Source organism: Brachyhypopomus gauderio, chromosome 9 (assembly GCF_052324685.1).
Source record: "Brachyhypopomus gauderio isolate BG-103 chromosome 9, BGAUD_0.2, whole genome shotgun sequence".
NCBI lineage: Eukaryota > Metazoa > Chordata > Actinopteri > Gymnotiformes > Hypopomidae > Brachyhypopomus > Brachyhypopomus gauderio.
The window spans coordinates 6,171,100-6,196,617 of NC_135219.1; the positions used below are offsets into that span (position 1 = coordinate 6,171,100).

At 46.5% G+C, this 25,518-nt stretch overlaps 4 protein-coding genes across 8 annotated transcripts; 3 read left to right on the forward strand and 1 right to left on the reverse strand.

Moving 5' to 3' along the window:
• Positions 1-519: 519 nt before the first annotated feature.
• gjb7 (gap junction protein beta 7) lies at positions 520-2,493 on the reverse strand. Its single transcript, XM_077016665.1, has 3 exons — positions 2,263-2,493; positions 2,118-2,175; positions 520-1,765 (listed from the first exon to the last, which is right to left on the reverse strand). The coding sequence occupies exon 3, from the start codon at positions 1,725-1,727 to the stop codon at positions 951-953; it is 777 nt and encodes a 258-aa protein (XP_076872780.1). The 5' UTR covers positions 1,728-1,765; positions 2,118-2,175; positions 2,263-2,493; the 3' UTR covers positions 520-950.
• smim8 (small integral membrane protein 8) lies at positions 2,261-4,696 on the forward strand. 4 transcript variants are annotated; one of them, XM_077016666.1, is made up of 4 exons: positions 2,261-2,303; positions 3,072-3,201; positions 3,301-3,424; positions 3,570-4,696. In XM_077016666.1, the coding sequence occupies exons 1-4, from the start codon at positions 2,276-2,278 to the stop codon at positions 3,726-3,728; spliced, it is 441 nt and encodes a 146-aa protein (XP_076872781.1). In that variant the 5' UTR covers positions 2,261-2,275; the 3' UTR covers positions 3,729-4,696. The 4 variants fall into 4 exon arrangements, with proteins under 4 accessions (XP_076872781.1, XP_076872783.1, XP_076872782.1 ...); XM_077016668.1 differs by lacking the exon at positions 2,261-2,303 and adding an exon at positions 2,562-2,710; XM_077016667.1 differs by lacking the exon at positions 2,261-2,303 and adding an exon at positions 2,625-2,775.
• Positions 4,697-7,485: 2,789 nt separating this feature from the next.
• Positions 7,486-19,936, forward strand: LOC143522807 (uncharacterized). 2 transcript variants are annotated; one of them, XM_077016671.1, is made up of 23 exons: positions 7,486-7,698; positions 8,025-8,099; positions 8,197-8,320; positions 8,432-8,531; positions 9,170-9,304; positions 9,483-9,599; positions 10,638-10,798; positions 10,978-11,124; positions 11,302-11,404; positions 11,487-11,627; positions 11,970-12,155; positions 12,311-12,558; positions 12,636-13,595; positions 13,704-13,806; positions 14,054-14,161; positions 14,468-16,147; positions 16,406-16,528; positions 16,683-16,811; positions 17,113-17,305; positions 17,488-17,612; positions 17,755-17,942; positions 18,347-18,480; positions 18,633-19,936. In XM_077016671.1, exons 1-23 carry the CDS (start codon positions 7,683-7,685, stop codon positions 18,863-18,865), a joined length of 5,529 nt encoding a protein of 1,842 aa, XP_076872786.1. In that variant the 5' UTR covers positions 7,486-7,682; the 3' UTR covers positions 18,866-19,936. The 2 variants fall into 2 exon arrangements, with proteins under 2 accessions (XP_076872786.1, XP_076872787.1); XM_077016672.1 differs by having other exon boundaries at positions 8,028-8,099.
• A 339-nt stretch (positions 19,937-20,275) lies between these two features.
• On the forward strand, positions 20,276-24,559 carry rpf2 (ribosome production factor 2 homolog). Its single transcript, XM_077016673.1, has 10 exons — positions 20,276-20,377; positions 20,810-20,942; positions 21,277-21,314; positions 21,431-21,470; positions 21,565-21,646; positions 21,811-21,887; positions 22,029-22,128; positions 22,422-22,524; positions 23,104-23,248; positions 23,864-24,559. The coding sequence occupies exons 1-10, from the start codon at positions 20,355-20,357 to the stop codon at positions 24,047-24,049; spliced, it is 927 nt and encodes a 308-aa protein (XP_076872788.1). The 5' UTR covers positions 20,276-20,354; the 3' UTR covers positions 24,050-24,559.
• The last annotated feature ends 959 nt before the right edge of the window (positions 24,560-25,518 follow it).

A 25,518-nucleotide genomic window follows, 5' to 3' on the forward strand; every position in this document is an offset into this window, starting at 1 on the left:
AGGTTTGGTTTGCACAATGGAACTATTGTTGGTAGATTTCAATAGGTTTAGCTAGGTTTATACAATGGATAATTTATTATTATTATGAAAGTGAAATGAAAATACAGAGAAAAAGTATTTGAACAGTTAACCCCCAATACAAATTAACTATAGTGCTGCAGTGTGTGTGCGTGTGTGTTTTTATATATATATATAATTCTGCTACCTCCTGTTACCTCATGAATTAAAATATTACAAATAAAATGGTTATATATATTTAGGGTTTATGTATTTACATTTTCAGAACTTGCTGCCAAAAATGTAAACCGGTTATAAACACCTTTGTGTTCTGATGAAACCAACGCCTGTGTGATCAAAAACTGCACAGAATATGAGCTTTTGAATATGAGTCCAGCACAATTATACTTGTCTTAAAACTACCATGGCATCATAACTTCCTTTATTTTTCCAGACTGGTGGCCTATAGCAGCCCCTGGGCTAACTGCATCGCAGGGCAATAATTGTCCTGTCTGAACTCGTTTCGGTCCAAGTGATGGATAGTAAATGAAGTTAATGGCCATTGTGTATATATGCGTGATTCTCCTCATCGGCACTTAACATCTCTGTTTACTTGAATATGTAATACTAATTCCATTATATCTGAGAAACTGGTAATGACTAATTCTGAGTGATCTTTGGAAGTTGGTCAGGTTTAAACCCATTCACTTTATTGAGATGTTAAAGACTCATCTTGTTAGCTTTGGGATGCTGGTAACCTTGTAGAAACCAAGTGTTGGTTTTTGGGAAGCTGGTAAAGACACATCCCATTACTTTGGGGAAGCTATAGTAAATACTAATCCCAGTAGCATTGGGAACCTTGTGAAAACAGGTCCTAATTAGCCTGTTTATAACGCAGGTTTGTTGAGCCGATCTCCACTCTTTCTGCACCCTGGAGCTGCTTAGGCTGGTAGTTATTTTGCTCCTCGTGGTGTCTGGATCCGGGTTAGCTCATCTTTGCTTGCGGATATGGGCTGTGGACCAGGTGAGGCGAACGTGCAGGTGGGGGCAGGGTGGCAGTGGCACGCGCTCTGCTGTTGCACGGGGATGTATCTCTTACTAAAACACTGCCAGCATTGCTTGGACAGGATGTACAACATCTCAGCCACGTTGAGCGCGATGCACAGCATGGACGTGCAGCCCATGATGTAGAGGAAGATTTTCTTTTCCGTGGCTTTGGAGATGTAGCAGTCGACAGTGTTCGGACAGGGACTCTCGCTACACTGCAGCAGCCTGGGCACCTGGAAACCGCTGTACAAGTAGTAAAACGTCAGAAGCGTGGCCACTTCAAATGCTGTTTTCAGCGTCAGACTGAAGAGATACGTGCACATCAGGCCGCCGTCTATTCTGCTTTTGTCTGCGTAAAGTTTCCTCCCGTGTCTCCGCTCGCGGTGCTCCCGGTAGGCCACGTGCAGCGCCACCAGCAGGGACGGTGTGGACACCAGGATCAGCTGCAGCGCCCACAGTCGCACTTGAGAGATGGGGAAGAAGCGGTCGAAACAGACGTTCTCGCAGCCGGGCTGCTGCGTGTTGCACACGAAGTCCTTCTGCTCATCTTTCCACACCTGCTCGGCGGCGGCGACGAAGACGAGGATGCGGAAGATGAAGAGGACAGAGAGCCACAGTCTCCCGATGACAGTGGAGTATTTATTTACCCCACTTAGCACCGTCTCCAAAAAGCCCCAGTTCATTTCTGCGGCGGCTCGGCCGGCTTACGATGGAAAAAGAACTAGAAATACAATAACCAACAGTTTAATTACAATGTCAACGTTTGGCTTGGTTGAGCACATTTCAAAGTCAAATGAAGGCATCATAATTATTTTTTTTTATATTTCTTATTTCTTTATTTAGTTTATGAACCTGTACTTTAAAAAGTTTATTTCAAGCGCTAGCCAACGTTAAGTCTACTACACAATTTTAAAAAGTCACATTGAAAAGCCGATAATAAAAATACCAAGTTTAGGTTTACTAATATTTATAAATCCGTTACATATTAGATTATAATAGCGACAACATTCAGAATTTCAAAACAACAAAGTCTAACGTATAGAAATAAAATGGCCCTTAGAAGCAATGTTCACCTTTCACTCGTGAAAGTTTCTGTATTCCTGCAAGAAGGTCTGCTTATCGCTGAGAAGGCTGTGATCAAAGAAATGTTAAATTATAGGAAAACCCACCGCCGGTTCATACTACGCGTTTGGAAGTCAAATGCACCTGGTGCCGCACCTGTTTGGTTGCTATGGGGGTGTCTTACGTCCGCCACTACAGTAAATACACTTCTACCCGGGTTTTGTGGATATCTGTTTTCAACATAGACTACTGTTTTCTAAAATGTCCAAATTACTTTCAGTAATATGGAATGTAGTCGTTTATGCATTTGATCTTCAATAGTTTGATAAGCACTTTGGTAAATGGAGATTTACTGTGCCACTAAAAACGCATCTGTTGTCGTGTAAGAGAAACTGTGGGCTGTAACCTTGGTCACCGTCCACCTCCGCGGTCCAGACACCTTGTCTAATAGGGGCTCACGTCAACACTGCCTTGATATTGTTTACCAGGAAAGCAGATCCGATGTTTCGTCTTCCGTTAAAATAGAAATTAATTCTCAGTGCACATAAAACGTACATTGTTTTTAAATGGGAGGCTAATGGACGCGGTACCAAAACAAACAAAGGTGATACAGGATCTTGTGTGTGTACCTGAGCTGGGAGGGAAGGCCATGCAAATTTAACAATAACGGTGGGGTGTTTTACGTGTTCATATATTATTAACGACATTAAGATGACCCAGCAACGTAGAAATACTTGTAGATTTATAGTAAATTTATAGTAAATCTATTAAAACCCTTAACGTATCTTACGTTTTCATGTAGGTTAATTATTTAAAACTGATATGTATTTTGTTGTGTACACACACACACACACACACACACACACACACACACACACACATACACACATATGGTTTGCCACATGTGGTCTAGTACTGTCGCTTCTCCGATATTACATTTTCCATTTGTGTATTCCCACCACCAGATGGCGGGATGTCATTACAAAGGAGTTTTGACTATGTTCGGGCAGACTCTTGCTTCCTAACAAGATGGCGACGCCCAGCGTTTCACATAATTTATGAGAGGATTGGTCAGTTCATCCTGCGCTTTGTAGAGTAAGTTGTACATTTATTAGATGTCAGGCTTTAGCATTAATAGTTTTATGTTGTTCACGTCACCACATTTGTCCAAATTTTGCTGACTGTGCCATCTAGAATGTCGGCTTCAGACAGTGGCAGCGGTAAAGACGTCCCCAAAGACTACAGGAGTCCCGGGTTAAGAGGAGTAAAAACCACCTCGCTCTTCCGCGCCGTCAACCCGGAGCTCTTCATTAAACCTGTACGCCACTGCGCTCTTACTGCGCATTATTCGTAGACTTGCACGACATCGTCCTTGACACGTCATTTGCATTGTTACGTCATCAGCACGCCTATGATGTCATGTGACATTCTTTAATAATTTTCTGTCTCTCACTGCTTCATAGAACAAACCCGTGATGGCGTTTGGTCTCGTGACCGTGACCCTGTGCGTTGGATACCTCGGCTACCTGCATGCTGTGAAGGAGAACACGCAGGAACTTTATGAAGCTGTAGACAGCGAGGGAGAGAGATACATGCGCAGAAAAAACTCCAAATGGGACTAAGTGACTGTGCGGCGCTGCTCTGTGGAGCTTCAGCGATGCGATGTAATAGAACATCTTATGACACAAAGCCAAACTGACACGTTGTAACAGCGATTTGGCATAGTTTCTTGCATCGTGAATTTGTTCTGACACTCGATTTAGCCAATGCAGGTCTCGGTAATTAAAATAGTATGACGTATATTTGTACGTATTCATACATGCCTATATGTCAATGTCTATAATTTGCAGACTAACTGTTGAATAGACAGCATTTTTGTATAGCTAAAGAGTTTTATCCTTATTGTTTTCCATCCTTCAAGAGAGTGGAAAATTTAAATATTATTGAATTCATGTTAAATAAAATATAAATGTTGGTACCTCAATCATGTATATATCAGACAAAAAAATAAAAGGCAAACAATATAATTAGAACAAATAACCAACAGAACAATGTTATATTGAGGTTAAAGTCTGCCATCTATCTAGGAATGACATGGTTAAATTATACCAAGCTTGTAATCGTTTCCAGTTTAAGGACACTATCTATAAACCACTGAGAAATACGCCTCTGTTGTTTGGTTCTAAAGACTGCATCTAGCTATTAGGGATGCAAAAGTCAAAATATGTAACTGATTTGCAGTGCGACAAATCCAGTCTTCTGAAACCCTGACCACTGCGGGGAGGACCTTTACACACATGAGCATTATTTTATTTAATTTTATTATTTTTCTTGTATGTGATGAAAGCATAGATGTGTCCAATTTGCAAAAACCAATTGACTGAGCAGACTCATGACCAGAGCTTGTGGGATGGCATGGACTACAGCCTCCTGGCCATGTATCCTGGGAGGGCTCCTTCCCCCACCAGCCACATGGAGACAGGACACTTCTGTAAGGATGATTCTGCACAAATATTCCATAAATGCAACCAACCATGGTGTGAGACACATCATTTTGTGAATGGCAATAAAGCGGCAGCAGTATTGGCAACATAGTGATTTTGTCACTATTTTTAGAGAATTAGGCTAAAGTTTTCGGATTTTCGGATCGGAACCTCCCCATGGACCCTGTGACAGACATACTGGTCCTCAGTAGAAGACAAAATATGCAAATCTCTTCCAATCTTTTTTTGAGGTACATTGTTTTTAAAGAAATCCATAATTTCCCCATGTATTTGTTGACAAAGTGGAGATCCTTTGGCCATCTTTGCTCCTCAAAGACTCAGCATTTGCACCAAATCATGATTACAACCACCTGTTGACATCACCACACACACACACATTTTATAATTTTTATCAGTGTGTTTACTGATTAGATGTCAAGATGTAAAAACAGTAAACACAGCTGTAGACTGATCAGGCCAGATGCCCCACACACATATGCAAACACCACATGCTGCTGGATCTGGGGGTCGTCATGGCACTTGTAGCTTTGGGCCCTATAGGAGAGACAGCTAGAGGAGGCATTACACTGGCTGGCCTGCAGGAGGCATACATGAGACACAAAGAGGAGACACTGCTCTTGACACAGGGAGTGTGAGAGGTTCAGTCTGGCCAGGAAGCAACCAACAGGATCCAGTAAGACTGTGGTGGCTGCCTAACAGGTTTTTACACAGCTGGAGTTCAGGAGGAAGAGGAGAATGATGAAGCAGGTTTGACTAGTCCATCTAGAGTCATTCACCAATCTTGTGTGTCTGTGTAAAAGAAAATAGTTTCCTACTGTTCCTGTTCTTCATCTCAGATGTTTTTAAGATGATGTAATTAGTCACACTCTGAGAGGGAAGTAAAGAAGCAAAGAGCCGAACGTAGCACAGCCACTAGTCCAGTACATCATGGTTGTCAAACGTGCTTGGAATGTGGTCTTTAAAAACCTATTTAATCCCATTGGTCACAATAGTGACTGTAATTTTTTTATAGGCTGTAAACATTTAACTAAATGATATATTCATGAATTTCCAACAAATATTGAAATATTAATGGGTCTCTATATATGTGCAGTGTCAAAAATATTGTGTACATTTTCAAAAGACCAGTGCTGTTTACTTCCTGACTGCACCAGGAGCAGAGGATGGTTACATCAAAACTCCAAAACATAATGTTTAGTAAATTGTGTTAACATAAAAATGACAACCACTTTTGGTACACATCATCTTTCAGGTGTCTATTATTGATATATGCATTTACAATTATTCAACTTTCTTCAGTGAGATCACAGAATGAGAAAACATGTTGATGGCAACAATAGTGACCGATAGGATAACACAATGTATACATATAATCACATACACATATCGTTTTGCTCTACCTAACATCATACTATGTTCTTTGTTTTAGTGTCACTTTGAGCCAAATTCTGAATTTGTTGGATTTATGTGACTTCACGGAAATGTCATGCAACATGTAGTCAAAATGAGGAAGATGTTGTCCTTAATGACTGTGATGGAGATATGGAGTATCACCACACCCCTCCACCATCCATCACTCTACCTCACCACACCCCTCCACCATCCATCACTCTACCTCACCACACCCCTCCATCATCCATCACTCTACCTCACCACACCCCTCCACCATCCATCACTCTACCTCACCACACCCCTCCATCTTCCATCACTCTACCTCACCACACCCCCTCCACCATCCATCACTCTACCTCACCACACCCCCTCCACCATCCATCACTCTACCTCACCACACCCCTCCACCATCCATCACTCTACCTCACCACACCCCTCCACCATCCATCACTCTACCTCACCACACCCCTCCACCATCCATCACTCTACCTCACCACACCCCTCCACCATCCATCACTCTACCTCACCACACCCCTCCACCATCCATCACTCTACCTCACCACACCCCTCCACCATCCATCACTCTACCTCACCACACCCCCTCCACCATCCATCACTCTCTCACCACACCCCTCCATCATCCATCACTCTACCTCACCACACCCCTCCACCATCCATCACTCTCTCACCACACCCCTCCACCATCCATCACTCTACCTCACCACACCCCTCCACCATCCATCACTCTACCTCACCACACCCCTCCATCTTCCATCACTCTACCTCACCACACCCCCTCCACCATCCATCACTCTACCTCACCACACCCCTCCATCTTCCATCACTCTACCTCACCACACCCCCTCCACCATCCATCACTCTACCTCACCACACCCCTCCACCATCCATCACTCTATCTCACCACACCCCTCCATCATCCATCACTCTACCTCACCACACCCCTCCATCATCCATCACTCTACCTCACCACACCCCTCCACCATCCATCACTCTACCTCACCACACCCCTCCATCATCCATCCATGTTAATAATTGGAATAAGATATATAAGAGTTTTGAATGCAGTAAATCAATATTCGAAACATTATCCCACCGGTCACAGTTATGACCAGCCATAAAATGTACTTTTACTCCTACTTATCCATGAAACTTAAAAAAATAATGGTTGATATTTTGTGAAGGTTACTAAATACCCAAGATCTGGATATTTTCATGTCTGGGAAAAATTCGGGATTAAATTGGTTAATGTGATTTAATCCCACTCTCAACTGACCTGGATATAACCTGTAGTTCACAAAAGCACGAGATAGACTAAAATACAGGAACAATAACTTTATTTTCCAAAAGTGAATCGACATAGCAACTCTGGGGCGTGTAAGTTGGTGTGACACACTTGGTCTCCCCGCCCATCAGTTTGGGGAGTTATAAATTGGTTCACGTTCCGGCTGGCCGCGACCACCGCTCGTCTGCGCGTGAGCCACAGTATAAGCGCAACATGGCGGAGAGTGGAGGGCGTCGCATCTCTCGGCCGTCCCGCAGCGGCCTCCACAATCACACGCAAGTACATGTTCGTTGAGCACCCGTTTGAAAGCGACAAGTTATCCGAACCGGACGCATTCGCGGTGTTTTAGACGAGAAAAGGTGAACACTTCCACGGAAATGGGCGACTCGACAGGTACGAGCAGAAACAAGTGTATTCAGCGACTGTTTTGCAAGCCGCTCTAAACTTCTTATTCCAGATAAGACTACAAATAATTAGTTTGCAGCATATTTGATGTCGAGTTCCCCCGTGTGCCTGTTAAAATTTGCGTCTAGAGTATCGCAATTAACTTTTTTCCCGAATGGGCTCATTTAATGATAATTTATAATGTACTACTGTTGAACATGCCGCTCTATCCAAATGAAACGAGACTCGGGCAGAGAGAGAGGAGAGTGAACGAGGAGTGTGTCGCTCAGCAATGTTTCCATTTTGCCAAGTTGAAACAAAAAATGTTATTTCAGCAGTTCAGTGGTCTCCCCCAGCCCCGCCGCTGCCCCCGGATCACGTGCTGGACTCGGGAGCCGTGATATTTCCCGGTAAACGTTAATATAACGTTTGAATATAACGTTTTACCGGCGCCGTGTTTTTGTACCACACCGCCGTTTGTTTTTGCCGTTTGTTTTGTGCCAACAGGTGCCTTCGACCAGCACGGCTGTCCACTTGTGGTCTTCCCGGTGGAAACCCAGTCCAAACTGGTGCGGGAGCTCACTGAGGAAGAGGTGTCCGACTTCATCCTTTACTTCCTGCGCCTGTACAAGTATGTTTGATACGGTTTGAATGAAATCTATACCATGTTCTGCCACAATCCACTAGTTTGTAGCAGTTTTACTTGTATCTTCTTCAAAGGCTTTCCCCCTTCTGTTTCAAGCAAATCCAGGGAGGAGTGTTTGCTGTCTGTTGTTGCTGATCTCAGGGAGGCTTCTGTGGACGTGGGTCGGCGTGTGGCAGAAACTCTCCTGCTCCTGGAGGTACTGTCTGCTCCCAGCCGGGCTCAGCACCAACGGTTCCTCCGTGTCATTCCACACGGGCGCTGCCAGCTTCAAGACTCTGCGTTCCCTGACGCTGTCCAAGTTGTGGTCCACGATGGAATGTTTTAGCTGAAATTACTTTTAGTGGCATGCTGACACACAGCAGCTCTACTGTAACGTTCAAGTGAGGTGAACAAGAATGAGTGGAACTTCTCAATCGTGTGTAGTGGATTGTAATGGAGGATTTGTGCTTTTTTTACCCTGTTCCTGAAGGTACAGGAACTTTACTGTTGTGGTCCTCCCTCCCTCTCAAAACCGTTGATCTTCAGGGTATTTCTGTATATGGATCTGGAGTTGTCTGCAGCAGTAGTCACACGTCTTTGGAAGTCATGTGCTTGCGCTAATCTAATATCAGATCTCCCTGGATGCTCCTCTCCTGCGTTCACTCTTCCCACCTAGTCTGCCCCCTGCTGGGTGACCACAGCACTGCAGGCTTTAGTACAACAACTTATCAAACCTTAATGTGCAGTGCGATGTGTGTGAAAAGCCCTTTTTGTGACTTCATGTTTGCTATATGAATGAGCTCAATCACTGATTGGTTGATTGAAGGTCAATTGTGAGGTTGAATTGTGTTTCAGCGGCGAGGACGGGTTGTGCACTCGCTGTATGTGGTCCTGCCCAGGAAGAGGGGCGTGTCCAAGCACCTGCACAAACTACTGCACAAACTCCTGCTGTCGGGTGCCTCCAGGTCACCTAGCTCCACCCCTTTAAAGGTGTGCCTCTTGTTGACTTGTTAACAGTCATTTTTGATTGGTATTGCTCCTCCCTTTCTAGGTGTGAACACTTAAAACCATGGATGTTTTTATGCTTTATTGTTTATAGTTCCCAATAAAAAGCAGTATATTCAGGTCAAAAATCTGAAATGATTTTTTTTTATTATTATTAAAACAGTGCATTTTCATCAAAGATGTGTTTGAACTCTCAAACTACATCGACCGTAGCCAGCTGACTACTAGTCTGGGTGGATATCTCGTCTACTGTCACAAGAGCTGGGTCGCCTTCATTAAGGTCAGTATCCCATAACCTCACAGCGAAGACTTGTTGCTAGATTGGTGTTGTGGTTGGGCTAGGGTACTGCACAGGTGTAAGAGTGGATTTATCTTTTTATATGGATCTGTTGATCAAAGCAGAGGATGCTATCTGCAGCCTGTAAATCACATCTCCTAACACACACACACACACACACACACACACACACACACACACACACACACTTGCATGTGCACTCAACTCAAAGAATTGACTAATTTAATTTACAACAGAGTTGTTCGTGCGCATGCGTGGGGGGGTGGCTATCTGTGTACACGTCTTGTGTACCAAGCATGACCGAGCTGGTGGGGTAGGGGCATGTGTCCTGCTTGTAGCCCCCAAGCTTGTGGTGGTCAGTTTGTTTGTTATAAACCAACACAACCAGTGGTGCTTGTGTCGTTGAATCACGTCATTAGATTAGCAGAGTTCAGAGGTGTAAAACTACCTGAGGTTTTCAGTGTCCCCAGCTTCTGTTCAACGGACAGGGAGTCTGGATGTGAACATCCTTGCACAAACACTAAACGCGGAGAAGCTTCACTTGTTGGTTTTAGCGTGTGTGTGTGTGTGTGTGTGTGTGTGTGTGTGTGTGTGTGTGTGTGTGTGTGTGTGTGTGTGTGTGTGTGTGTGTGTGTGTGTGTGTGTGTGTGTGTGTGTGTGTGAGAGTGATGCAGATTAGGCAGTCATGGTTCTGCATCATGTGCTGGTAGCCCTCATCCCACAGGCCTCCTCACTCCTCACTGCTGCTATTGTGTGTTTCCCTGGAGAAGCTTTAACCCTTCCACAAGCCAGTCATCCATCTCATTAGCAAATGAAAGCCTTCTCGTGCTCTATACCTCCCCCTCCCTCTCTCTCTACCCCCCCCCCCCCCCGGTTATGTCTGTAGTTGTGAGGTTTGCACTTTTCTGAGGCTGTGGCTTTGAGATGTGTTGGTCATTTAGTCACATTTGGTCATATTTAGTTTAGATTGGAGAAAGGCCTGAACTTGATCTGTATTCAAAGACTCTTTCACGTGTGTAGGAGATGGACTGCTTTGCTCGGGCCTTTGTCACAGTGGTGCAGAGGTTGCCTGCGTACATCAACGCTCTGCAGGATCTCTCCCAGCTGCCAGTCCCTGTAGAGGCGGAGCCTCTCTCCCTGTTCTGCTCCGCCCACCAGACCCGCCTCCGGCAGCTGCGCAGGTAACACCCAGCAGGCCCTGTACAGCCTAGGTCTGTCATTGGTTGTATTCTGAATCGGCTCCGCCTTTCTCTTGAACCACGTTTGTATATGTTTTAAATGATTGTTTCATAAGACATGTGTGTGTGTGTGTGTGTGTGTGTGTGTGTGTGTGTGTGTGTGTGTGTGTGTGTGTGTTTAGAGACCTCGGTCTGGATGACTTATTAACACGTTGTGAACAAATTTTGGAGAAATTCCATTGCCCTGAAAGTGACCCGTGCTATCAGGCCATGGTTGGGACGCACCTCTTCTCACACACCACGCTGGAGATGCTTCGTAACTACGACAGGTACACACCTCCTGCCCGCGTGGTGGCGAGCGTCCCTCACGTTGAGCAGCTCCGCATATTTGGAGTGTCCGAGCTGCTGCTGACGCGGCTGTCTGCTCACTGCTGTGCCGAGTGTATACGCGGAGCAGGTGACGGGTTTCCTGTGATTAATCCGACTTGACGTCCTCTCTCCTCCAGAATAACAGCAGCTGTAGAGAAAGTGGAGTTGCTGTGGCAACAGGCGTTCTCCAAAGCCCGCCTCCAGCTGCAGGTCCTCAGTCTTCAAAGAGAAGCACATCAGGTCCTAAACTCCCCCTCATTGACTACTGGACTCATTGAAACTAGTTGTGTACTCATTACATTTCTCTCCCCCCCCCCATCAGATTATGGCTCAGATGGGCTCTGAGTTGCAGGGGACACTGCAGACGTACAGATCTGAGATCAGATTCGAGGCGCCTCACAACTGCAGCAGTGCAGAAACGCTGTGGCTGCAGTTTGAGGGGGCAGTTTATCCACGTGCTATGGTAATACACAGATGTGTGTGTGTGTGTGCATACAGTATGATAATACACGTATGCACATGAATGCTGTTAGCACACACACAAGCTATGCTAATGCCCAGTGAAACACATGCCATGTTGTTCTCCACACATGCACACACCATGCTAACGCCCCCACACACACATACGGACTATGCTAATGTCCACACATGCTCTGATAATGCCCCCTCACATGCACACGTGCTCTGCTAGTGCCCACACAAGTGCACCCCCCCCCCCCCCCCCTTTGATGAGACACAGGCAACACAATATTTTGTTTTTCACATTTACTTTTTTTGTACACTAGCATCTGAATGTATTTAATAGGCCCTGGTGCGTCGAGCAGAACGCGTGATCCAGACGTTGGCGGAGCTACTTCCTGTTGGTGATGGGCGGGTCCAAGAGGCGTGGCTCAGTGAGCTGGAGCAGGAGACGGGCAGGTTCCACACCGCCATGGAGCTTCTGCACAGGAAACTCTGGGCTGCGTGCCACTACCGTCACTGCTATGCGAAGGTAAACGCTCCCTGGTTCTGTCTCACCCGGGCCCGGTCTCTGTGTGGTGTGTAGTGGGACAGAGGAACACTGGTTTTATACTGGAAGTGTGTGTGTGTGTGTGTGTGTGTGTGTGTGTGTGTGTGTGTGTGTGTGTGTGTGTGTGTGTGTGTCAGCTTCAGTGCTGGTACAGTCTGGCTGTGTGTGAGGGCTTCTTGCAGGACCTCCTGTGGAGCAAGTGCAGAAGCTGTGATGACCCGCCTCTCCTGGGCGGGCAGGGCGGGGCCTCTCCTGATTGGAGATCTACCCTGGAGTCCTTCCTTCGGCTCCACCCCTGCCCTCGGGTGGAGGAGCTGATGCAGCTGGTGCAGCTGGCTAGAGCCGTGGGCGAGCCGCAGGACGCAGCCACGCAGCTGGCCCACAGGTTCAGTAGTGCGGGTCGCCATCGTGCGTTTATCTTGTGTGTTCTAAAAAAATGAATTCCTGTTTTGACCTCCGCAGGTGTATGACCTTGAGGAAGTTGATGACCTCTCCTGGTTCTGCGACCCTTCGCGACCTCCAGCTTGCCCTCCAGTGGCAGTATGATCACCTAAGAGGAAACCATGAAGCCATGACTACGACCTCTAACCTCGGTCCTGGGGGAAGTGGGTGTGTGGAGAGAGGGGCTGAAGGAGAACGAAGCTTCCCGAGAGACTCTGGGTTCAGCATGTGTCGGTCACCCTGCCAGAACTCAGTTGGGTTGCCTAAACAGGAAGTTCTGAAAGATACACCCGTATTCCCAACGGGAATAGCAGCGGCAGACTTTGGAAAACTATCGTCTCTCGGCTCCTTTGATTCGGGCTTTGACGGCACAGGTCACCTTGAGACCGGAAGTGGGAGGGAGGGCCTTGATGGAGTGTTGCTGAATAAAGGTGGGATATCTGAGCCAGGGGCCTTACAATCACACATCGATAATGTGAACGTTCCGGCCGTTCAGAGTTCGTCCAATCAAGAGCAGCGTGTGGAGGAGCCAGACCCGGACCCGCCCAGCATTCACATCGTCCCCAGAATCACGGCGGACTCCCTCAACCTGGAGATCCAGGTAAAGCGCTCTGCCACGCTGCCCAAGAACCCGTGGCTGAGCCTTCCGGTGGACAACCTGGAGAACTCCTACACGGTCACCATCTCCCCCCGACATCAGAGGGTGCTGCAGAGCGCGGTACCATCGGAAGGGTCCCGCGACCAACCCACGCAGACGGACGCGCAGGCCTGTGACTACGGCCACCACGGTGCCCCACAGCCGCCCGGCGCCTTACCCCGCTGCCACAGCCTGCAGGAGGCGGAGCTAAGCCCCATTCGGAAGGTTCTGTCCAGCACCATAACGGACGGTGCAGGTAGAGCGGACACGACAGCAGAGAACACGTCCACTCTCCAGTGGGACACGTACGACCTGCATGACGTCAAACACGACTCTTCCATCAGGTGTGTGTGTGAGCCAGCCAGCACGATTGAAGGGCTCATGGATTATAGATTTTGGTGGGTGTGGTTTAATCTATGCTTTAAACATGAGGTGTGTGTGTGTGTGTTTAGGTTGCTGCACTCTGATGTGTCTCTCTGCGACTGGGAACTTCAGGAAGAGGCGGAGCTCCAAGCTGTGGAGGAGATTCTGGACCGTACAGCTGGGATCCTGCAGGTGAGATGCACGTTTGCAGTAGCTGAACTTGAGATGATCAGCAGAGGTCATCAGAGTGGGGGACACGTCCCCAACACTCGTGAACTGATGATGGTGTCATGTGATGTGGTTTGGATTTTGGACATTTAACAAAGCAACAGTTGAATTTGGTCCTTTATCATACGGTCATCTTAAGGGAACTCCTCATGGTCCTTTGAAGTCTTAAAGTGGGTTCTTGATCATATTGTAATGGTGGGATCTTTTCCAGGAGGAGGAGAACGCTCTTGCTCAGGAAGAGGCTCTGGACGTCCTGCTGAATGCGGAGCCTCTTGACAGGAAGTGGTCTGCATGGAGCCGCCATATCCAGCTCACTCGGGTACATTACTGTCCAGACCACAGGAGCCACATAGTGTTCTACATAGTGGAGCTGTGTGGTAGATGTGGCTTCTGTTCAGTGTTGTGGTTCACAGTTGCAACGGAGTGACTTTTGTACTTTCCACTTTTTACAGTTTATAGTTTTTTTTTTTTTCTCCTTGTATTGTTTGTCAGTATGATGTATTGATTGAAGTGTAAATGAAATGATGTTGACTAGGTTAAGGTGTGGACTGTAAGTTTCTATAGGTGTGTGGGGCTGTCTGGCTGCTGCATATGTTCTTAGGATGTTCTGCTGTTTCTTTTCCAGATGTCATCCAGTGATTTGGCTGAAGCAGGTGTTCTTGGTTTAGAGGATGACCTCAATTCTCACCTCCAACTCTCCAGTAACCATGAGGACATCTTATCTCAGGGTTGTCCAGATGAACTTGGAGATGGTAGTGCTGCTTCACCTGCCCCCTCCTCAAAAAGTCCAGATAGACGTGAGCTTCAACGGGAACTAAAGAACCTGCAGGCACTGGACCAACAGATCTTGGAGGAGAACCTGAAGCTCCACGCTCTGCTTCACTGTGAAGCTGAGGAGATGGCAGCCGAGAGCTCTGCGCAGAGCTGCACGGAGGACAGGCGGAGGTTCCTGGAAGAGCTGGAGTACGAGAAGAGGGAGGTGGAGGAGATGGAGCGGAGTCTGAGCAGGGAGAGGGAGGTGGAGGAGATGGAGGAGGAGAGCAAGGGTAGGCGGAGTAAGCGGCAGAGCAGTGGTTGGAAGGTCATCAAGTGTTCCATCATGGAGAGAGCCTCCGCGCTCATCAACATCGGGGAGGAAGAGGAGGATGAAGTTGGTGATGAAGCTCTGTTGATGAGCTGCAGGCGATGGCCACAAGACACCAAGCACATGCGGTCCAGGAACAAGAAAGAGCAGTGTGTGACCTCAGAAGAACTGACCAATCACCAGCCTGCAAATGCAGTCACAGATGAAGCTTTCTACTCCAAACTTGGCACTGCATTGGTGCCGATCGTTAACGCAGAATCCACCAATACCACCTTAAATGTCAATGTGGTTACATGCCCAGATCTGGTGTACTCTTCTCTCTCATCTGAATCGGACCATGTAGCTCCCACAGCAGCCAAGTCTGAATGTGACACGCTTGATCTTCCCTGGAGAGAAATGTCTGATTCCATCAGGGAATCGCATCTGTCAGATTTATCAGACACTCGCGTCAACGGAGAGCCGGAGACGCTCCTGGACCGGCTGGAGTTGGATGATGTGCCTATAGGCCCTACAGAAACCTTGGACACGGCCGAGCTGGCTCAGGCTGATGCCATGGAGGATCTCGCAAGCCAAGGCTCCAGCAAGAGGACCGGTACGTCAGACACCCAGCTGGAGGAGGGGCTGATGGCGCTCGAGGCTGGTCACGAGAGAGCGTTTGACCCTGGGGGCACAGGACCCCGGCCTCGCCTTCCTAGATTGAGACCGGTACTGTGTGATCAGGCGAACTCCGTTTCGGAGGGAGATGTGCAGGAATCCGGTAGTCATGATCCTGGTTGTCCAGGAGCCCCAACGGTGCCCTCTGTGTTCCCAAAACCAAAGGAGCGCAAAACTCCTCCATGGAGCAGACTGCAGTCACCCCCAGCTGACCTGGGACACAATAACAACAATAACAACCCTCGCTGTGTGGACCTGCATCTCTCTGAGCACAGCGTTGGGTCCCTGCTGGAGAAACCTACAGCAGAACCTGACTGTGTAGATGGAGAACAGACAGATGGTGCCACAGAGAGGGGGATCTCTGAGATGGAGCATCTGCCGTGCAGGGGTCTGATCTCAAGTGTGGAGTCTGAAGCATGTGAGAGACTGACCTTGGAGGTGGAGGCTGGACTCTCCGCGCGCCGTGGTGAGGAGAGTGAGGCCATGACTCCAGATAGTTGCGTCTTGACGAGAACCATCCACAGGTCCCCTGAGCTTCAGCCCCAACTTCAGATCTGCGCGAGAGAGGTGTGGATCTCGTCTGATTTGTTTTGCAGTTTTCCTTTTGTGTGAATCCTACATCCCCAGTTCTGGAGGGCAGTTCTCCTCTTGTGCTGAATCACAATCACTCTTCCCCTGGTCCAACAGACACCACGTTCCAGGGCTGAGAACACCTGGTTTAACCAGATACGAAAGATTAATGAAATGTGGAAAATAACTGAATAACTTTTTGTGCTTTGCCCTTTTTGGATAAGTTGTCATCGATTGTGATATTAATGCTTGTAGATGAATGATTTCCTGACCCCTGTGGTACTGGACACTGGTTCTGGGCTGGTGAAAGCTGGCTTTGCCGATCAGGATCTTCCCACTACAGTTTTCCCTACCGCCATCGGCATGCCAAAATATGAGGTAATGGTCCTGACGGGCTGTGTTGGGGCTTGGTTTGCTGTATGGTTATCCTGATTGGCTGTGTTGGGGTTTGGTGTGCTGTATGGTTATCCTGATTGGCTGTGTTGGGGTTTGGTGTGCTGTATGGTTAGTCCATGTTGTTGACTGTGTTTAGGAGGTGATGAGCGGCAGTGCGGACCGAGACGTGTATGTGGGGCACGAGGCACAGCACATGAGGGGCGTCCTGACCCTGCAGTACCCCATGAGAAATGGAGTCATCAGCAACTGGGACCACATGGAGCTGGTGGGTTGTGTGTGTGTGTGTGTGTGTGTGTGTGTGTGTGTGAGAGAGTGTTTGGTTCACGTGGAGCTGGTGGGTTGTGTGTGAACTGGGACCACGTGGAGCTGTAGAGTCAGGGACTGAAAGGCTTTGGTGAAGCTCTTGCATGTACAATATGCAGAATAAATACCCCTGCACTCCCAGACCAAAGCTGAATCTGTGTTTGCTCCCTTTTATAGATGGAAGGTGCAGTTGAATTCATTACTGGACAGAAAATGTTGAAGCACCATTGCATATATTAAACTTGTGTGTGTTTTGCCTGCAGATCTGGCAACATGCCTTCCAGCAGCTGCGTGCTGACCCTGAAGATCACCCGGTGCTGCTTACTGAAGGGGCCATGGTCCCGCTGGAGAACCGGCAGCGCACGGTGCAGCTGATGTTTGAGACCTTTAACGTTCCCCTCACATACGTGGCCCTGCAGCCAGTGCTGGCGCTGTATGCAGCTGGGCGCACCACAGGTTGGCGTACACGTGCACGCACGTCGCTCGTGTTCACCCCCTCCTTGGTTATACTGGTTAGATTCAATTTTGGATGTAGGTTTATGACTTTGCTTTAAAATGCTAAACAAAGCAGTTTCTCTTTAAAGGGGATCAGAATTTAATTACACTAAATGTGGGCTTTAATGACTCTGGCTCTCTAGGTGTGGTCTTTGACTCTGGGGATGGTGTAAGTCATACTGTCCCCGTGTTCGAGGGCTACTCCCTGCCCCACGCCATACAGCGCCTCCCTCTGGCTGGAGCAGACGTCACCCTGCAGCTCAAACGGGTACGAACCGCACACAGCTGCCCTCGGGCAGGACGGACTGCCCATGTTACTGTGATGGTGCTTTTTGTTGAATGTTGTTCAAGAATAAATGCACATGACTTGCATTACGGTCCCTAGAGGCTACTGTGTGTGTTTGTGCTAGTTGCTGCTGGAGCAGGGAGTGTGTATGCGGACATCCGCTGAGCTGGAGATTGTCCGAGAGATTAAGGAGAGATGCTGCTTCGTCGCTCTGGATTATGAGGCAGAACTTGGAGTGGGCGGGGCCGGAACAGAGATGCATTACACGTTGCCTGATGGACAAGTGGTATCCCTGACAACGGAGAGGTTCAGGTAACTGTTTTTCCTGAATGGAAAGCTTGGTTAACTGCGCCCTCTGCTGGGGAAAGCAGAATTAACCTGTTCCGATTAAACATGGCTTGATACAGCTGAACCAGATGAGGCAGTTTTGCAACACACTTCCTGAACTTGTCTTCAGAAGGTGGTTGGGCTACATTACAGCTTCATTCTTGCCCATTAACATTTTTGTCTGCAAAGTATTTCCTGACCTGTTTTCACCGTCACTTGAATACTGAAGACTGATGTGTTTAGGCAGTGTAGATCATCAGTAGAGCAGAGTGCTTGCTCTCCTGTGACTGGCCACTTCATCAGTCTTTCTCTGTCCATCTACATATTTGTTTCTCTGTCCATCTACATATTTGTTTCTCTGTCCATCTACATATTTGTTTCTATTTAAGAGCATCTGAGATCCTGTTCAAACCAGAGCTGAGTGGCCGTGATCATTATGGGATGCACGAGAGCATTTTCAAATCCATTCTGCAGTCAGACATCGACTTGAGGAAGAGCTTCCTGGAAAATGTAATTCTCTCAGGTATGTGTGCAGTTTTCCGTGTACCAATTATTGTGAAATGTCTCTGTAGTTGCTGCGGTGTCCTGTCTCTCCTGAACCCAGCGGTTAGCAGGCCAGTACTGCTCCTGTGTAACCAGCAGGTGTATGTTGATGTATTGTCCGGTCTGTTAAAGGAGGCAACACTCTCCTGACTGGCCTGTCTGAACGCCTGGAACTGGAGCTCAGCCGCCTGTCCCCCGCAGATGGACCTGGGGGCGTGCGGGTCCTGAGTCCTCCGCAGCGGGACGTCTCTGTGTGGAGGGGCGGGGCTGTGCTCTCCAGCCTCCCCTCCTTCTCCTCTGCCTGGATCAGCCGCGATGAGTACGAGGAATTTGGACCACAGATTGTCTTCAGGAAGTGTTTCTGACCCAGTCACCACGCATTTACCTCTGGGAACCTGTGCCAGGTCACACACAGGTCACAGACACCTTTTCTTTTTTTTTTTTTTTTTTTTTTTTTTTACTTTTTAAAAACTAGCCAAATTTTGATCTGATGGGCCATTTTGGGAGGAACCAGAGGATAAAACGAATCCACACTTGTAGAGCTACTTTCACCAGGATCAGCTGCGTGTGTCTGTGGTGTGGTGTTTGGCTCCCATATATGGATGCCGTATGAAATCAAGGTTTGTTGTAAGCTTGCCTCTGATTTACAGGCAAGTTTAGAGTTTGACTTCTAAACACAAACCTCAGAAATGGTGCCATAGATTGTATGTTTTTATGATATTAAATTGGATCATTTATGTATGTAATTGTCTTACACTTGAACCTGTATGTGTTAACATGGCCCAAAAGTAAATATACATATATATTTTTGTTTACTATTTTATTTTTCCCTTTTGAAGGGGGTTTGGGGTCGTGAACGTGCATGCCTGCACTGGTGTAAGATGGATACCCTCCTTACCGGTGTGACTAGCATGAGTCTCTTGCTCTGAAAGGGCTTTCGAAGGTTGTACTGACAGATGGCTCTTCATTCCTGCGCACTCTTAAAACACTACGTACGTTTGGTTTGTGGGTTTTAATTTGCTGCTGTGTCTTAATTTTCTTTATGGAGGGGAAAGTTAATTTAACTTGTGTACTGACTGCCACACTATTGCCTGTACACCCCTTCTGGTTTCAGTTTAATTTGAGGTGCTTTAATGGTGTGATTTAAAACAGTAAGGAGACCCTTTTGATTTTCTGTGTGTGAAATTGTGGTGTCTGCACTTTTCAGTTTTAAGTAGTGTTTTTGAACAGCAGTGTTGAAGTCTGTCATGATGTGGTTTGATGGACTGTGAAATGCAGTTACACTGGGTCCATCTTCTCTGAACACGGTGGTATTTGAGGCAGTGTGGACCGCTTAATCTCATGGAACATTCGTGTGCACGTTGATCCCAAACAGGAATCTTAACATTGTCCGTTGTGAACCTTTTTATGTAATAAATATTTTAAATGTTTCAATTCCATATGTCTGGTTCCTTTCCTTGAGTTTTGTGGTCCCAGTGCTTCCTTTTGAGGTGTGAGTTCTCCACACAGTCAGGAATCACTCATGTTGGCAATTCTGACCCGATATCAATGGAAGCAAAATGTATTCCCATTAGTATAGGATTTAATTTGTTCAATTTGTTCATCATGCTTGCTTGGACTACATTAGGCTGCTGTCAGTTATGTAGTTTGTCAAATACAAAGTGAGTTATCCCTACTAAGCTTTGGAAATGTGTTTTGATCAGCATGTTTGTATATGCAACTCGACAGAACACTCAATAAATACAAGTGGCGTGGCTTTTATTTTGAAAGGTGCGGCCATATTGAACTAGCGTCGCCCCAGTAGCGGATTCACGTGTGTCGGCGTAGAGCGAGTGCGAGCGTGAAGCGGCTAAAATGACCCAGTTAGATGGTGTAGTGTAAGTAAATGTTTTAGTATTTTGTCTTTACGTGATTACTTAGTATGTATGTCGGGCTTAATTGCAAAATGTACAGTGTAATGTACTTAAATATGGAATTGTTACTACCAAACCGGGACACCTTAGACACGTGTAGCTAACTAGCAAGCTTGCTATCTTCAAGCTGCGAGTTTAGGTTTTTCATTTCAGACCAGATTAAACAACTTGTCCATAACAACTAACAATACAAACCTCACTTCGGATGTATTTTGCTAGCTAACGTGCTTAGTAGCTAATAGTTATCTCGATGTAATATACTAATTCTAGTTAACGTAAGTGTCGTTAGTATCAGAAGTACACCAATAATCACATCTACATCTCAACAACAGAACAACCCAAACTGCATTCTTAACTTGCCCATAAGCTCTAGTCATAAACGTGATATTTTGTTAGGAAGCCGAAGACGAAGCGGTCCAAACGCTTTTTGCAGAACAGGGAGTCGAAACTGGTCGAAAACTGCAAGAATGCGATGATCATTAAAGGAGGCAACACGAGCGAACTGGTGACCCAGGCCCTCAAGGACATAGTAAGAGTCCCACTGACTCCTGACTGTCATGTGTTTACTCAGTACAGTGTGTGTTGGATCACAACCTGACCCGTGTGTGTTTTTGCTTATTGTATACAGCAGTGAGATGTTTACACTGCTTCTGTGCCCCTGGAAAGTTAAAGTTAAAATGACACGCACCTGGTTCAGACAGCAACTGCCTCGTGCAGTGTGTTGTAGCTCAGAGATGTAGTAGCTGCATTCAGCTGTAAGGTCTCTAGAATGAGTGTGTCTCCTGGAGAAGAGTGAGGTGTTCTGCACCTTTTTCTTCTTCTTCCTAAGTTCTCATGCCTTTTTTAAAATGTTCTCTCTCCAGTATGCATTGAAGAAACCAAATGCAGTGTTGTATAAGAAGTAAGTCTACTCATAATATAATAGTGAAATTGGAAGGTTCACTTTCTAATAATCGTGTATTATTTTTATGAATGAATGTTGATGTTTAATGACTTTGGGATTAAAATGTCCTCCAGGAAGAACATTATGAGGCCATTTGAAGATGCCACATCACTGGTGAGTTTGCCGGATCTTATTTTGGTCTCGCACGGTGCCTGGAGAGCTGGACGTTTGCGTTGAGCTGTCTGCGTTTGTTCCATCTGTTTTTCAGGAATTTTTCTCAAAGAAATCGGACTGCTCCCTATTTTTATTTGGGTCCCACAACAAGAAAAGACCCAACAACCTCATATTTGGTAAGTGTCTTTGCTCCCTCTAGTGGCAGTGTTCTGTTCTGCACCACCAAACGTTGGCGTCTCAAGTCTCCTCTACAAGAAAAGCTTTGTGTGAGCATAGTAGTCCATACTGCACGGAGGAAGTGTTGGTGTGTGTTGATATTATCAACTGTTGTATGTTTCAGGTCGTATGTTTGATTTCCACGTGCTGGATATGTTTGAGCTGGGCATTGAGAAGTTTACATCACTCAAGGACATCAAGGTGAGGGCAGCGTCTAGTGTGCGCAGGATATACAGAAATAACGGCAGTGGAGAGTGTTGCTGGACAACACTGTACGTTGTGCGTGTTGCACGCTGTCCGTTACAAACAGCTGCACGCTGAGAAAACTGTTGTTTTACACAGAACAATAAGTGTGCTGAGGGGATCAAGCCGATGTTGGTGTTTGCTGGCGATCTCTTCAACACAGATATGGAATACACACGTCTTCGTAGTGTCCTGACAGGTGAGACCCAGAGTCACTCTCAAATACTCTAAACCCACAGGTGCAGGCTAACACACCAAAGCCTCTCTCACAGACACCCTATACCAGCAGTCTGAACTCATTACACTCAGGGGATGGTTGTTCAAGTGTTCTCTCATAAAGCCTTATGGGTCTGATAGAAATGTGAGCGTTTACGGGCTCAAAAAGTGGGGTTAAATTACACTATTAGAGCTCTCTCTCTTTCTCTCTCTCTCTCTCTTGTTCTCTATCTCTCTCTCTCGTTCTCATTCTCTCTCTCTCTCTCTCGTGGCCAGATTTTTTCAGAGGACCGGCGGTGTCTGCCGTGCGTCTGGCAGGTCTTGAGCATGTTCTTCATTTCACTGCCCAGGACGGGAAGATCTACCTGCGCAGCTACAGGTGTGTGAAGTCCTGCAGTTGCTCCGGCTCCTCTGACATTTCTAGATTCTAGAACTAGGCTTAAAAATTCTAGAGTTCCATTTGACCCGACCTGGATTGGTGAGTTGTTTGTGGTGTTTTTGACCACATTAGCTGTTGAAATGACTCTTGTGTCACAGCCGGTACACACACAGCAACTGAGCTGGGCCCTGCGTGCCAACCAAATCAGTCCCAATGTTAAGAGGCGTCTCCACCGGAGCACAGGGTGCGACTTTGCCCGGAGACAGAAGTGACTTTTTAGGAAGCCAGATTATGTTCTCTCTCACCGTCCCACAAGTGTGACGGATGACAATAGCACATAACGCAATTATGTGGTGTCGTTTGTTAAATGATGAAAGATTTATATGCTGTAAGAGCTGATGCTGTAAAAACGTACGTTAACCATTTCTGTTCATTAACTGTATGAAACTGCAGTCTGCTGTAGTGTAGTGTGGGTGGAGTGGGGTCGGCGTTTGGCGTGTGCAGACAGGGCGCCTTTGGGTGGTGCTGTTGGTCGTAGGAGCATCGCTCTCTCATGTGGCTGTTTCCCTTTGTGTCCAGGGTTAATCTGAAGAAGTCGGGATGCCGTACTCCTCGCGTGGAGCTGGAGGAGATCGGACCAGCCTACGACTTCGTCTTGAGGAGAACTCACCTGGCCTCAGATGACCTGTACAAGACGGCACACAGACAGCCCAAAGGCCTGAAGGTAGTGACCCAGCACACCTTTACACACAGGCATGCACATGCTTACACGCACACCTGCACACACACACCCTTACTCGCACATGCACACATGCTGGCATACTCTTAATGTGCGTGCGTGCACACACACACACACACACACACACAAAGGTCAAGTAAAAGCAACAGGAAACCCAGACAGTCTGGGCGGTGCTGGGTGTAGGTCAGGGCACAGTCAGATTTTTATGTATATAATGGGGGAATTACTGTTTTGATGTAGGTGAAGTTTCTCTCTCTGTATACGTTCATTAAACACCACTGATCTAACGTCTTACCACTTATTCTGCAACTGATTCAGACTTTAAACACACAGTTGGCAAAACACACATTGATATGTTTGTAGATTGATCTAAATGTCTCTTCTTCCCACTCACACACATGCTTGTGCACACACACACACACACACACACACACACACACACACACACACACACTAACTGCTTGGAAATGTCAAGGCACTGGGTCCAGGGTGTAATGTGACAGCGTGAGGGATTATCAGCGCTACCGGGTAACTGGAGACAAAATGATAGACGTTGACTGTGTTAATGAATGACTGTGCATTCTTTTAACTCCCTCACAGGCTAAGAAGAAGAAGAACATATCCCATGATGCCTTTGGCACAAAGTATGGACGCTTACATATGCAGAAACAGAATCTGGACAAGCTGCAGACGAGAAAGATGAAGGGCTTGAGGAAGAGGAAGAGAGAGGTTGCAGCGAAATCTGGGGAAGTGACGACACCCAAGAAAGCCAGAACTCAGGAATAATTGCCAGTGTTGTTATGGACAGAACTGAACCGTTAGCTGATCTGAGTCACTCTGGTGGTAAGGACCAACGGGGGCGGTGGGAGGAGCTGGTTCTGAGTGGGAAGCTTGGTTTGGACTTGACCCTGATCTTTTAGAGTTTTCAAATCTGTATCACTCTGAGACTTATGCAAGCTGCTGGTCGATATTTGTGTGCTTCATCTGTTCAGAGATGCTTCTCTGAAGGCTGAGACACATTATGTTGAAGAAGTTATACCATTTTTTTTTCTTCTTCCACTACAAAGAGCCTCGGCCTTCAACTAGAACCAGTGTGATTCTAGCCTACAGGATTTGTGGATATAAAAACACAGATAAGAAATCACTCATATGAAGTAGTGTTGAGTAATAACTGCATTCTCCACCTCCAGATAAAATCAAGTTACAAATCCAAGATAACTGAGCCTTCCCCATATATATATTTTTTTGTTATTTGTGTATATGTTTTCAAACTGCAATAAAAAGTCAGAAAATGTGTCTGTCTTTTGAACTGGAATGTGTTTGTTGATTTGTCCCACTGACTGGGTATTGTAGTGGGTATTTTAAGAGAATGTTGCACCGAATACCTCGTCTGATGTACGAAATGTAAATACATACCTAGTACTATAAATGTAAGTCAGTCAAGGTGAGACTTGTTAATGTTTGATGATCAAGTTAACACCTTGAACTCTGTCATGTTCCTCACTCCATTCCTGAATCGTTTCTGCGGTCACAAATTAGGGCGCGTTAACCTGCTATAAGAGGCCACTGGCATTAGGGAATATTGTTGCCGTGATGAGATGACCTTGGTGTGCAACAATGTTAATGTAAGTGGTACATGTCAAAGTCCCATCCACGTGAACGTCACGACCAGGGAGGAACGTCCAGACCTTTGTGCTGTCTGCTGGCTCTTCTTCCCACAGGGCATCCCGGAACCATCTCCGAGTGACACCGCACAGGTCCACGTCATCCACATGATGTAAAAGAAAACCTGACCAGCCACACCCCACAAGTTAGGTTGTTCTGGAGATGCTCGGACCCCATCTGGCCTTCACCATCTGACAAACTCACCCAGATCATTACTGGCCTTCACCATCTGACAAACTCACCCAGATCATTACAATTGTTTTCTGTTTCTAACACATCAACTTCAAGAACTGATTGTTCACTCGTTTAAATATTGTGGCAAGAGGCAAGTTTTTAAATGACTTTTTCAGTAGTGTTTCTTTTAATTATTTTTTATTAAATGCTTGTATTTTTTCTTGATTAATTATTATATCCCCATTTCATTTTTATATGTGGTTTTATTTCTTGATCTATTTATCTTATACTGTAAAGCACTTTGAGCTGAACTGTTAATATTTAAAAGAAGCCATATAAAGCGTTTTCCCCCAGTGTATAAGTACTGGAGTGTGCCCACTAGATGGCGTTGTTCTCCCTGTAATTGAGTTAGAACG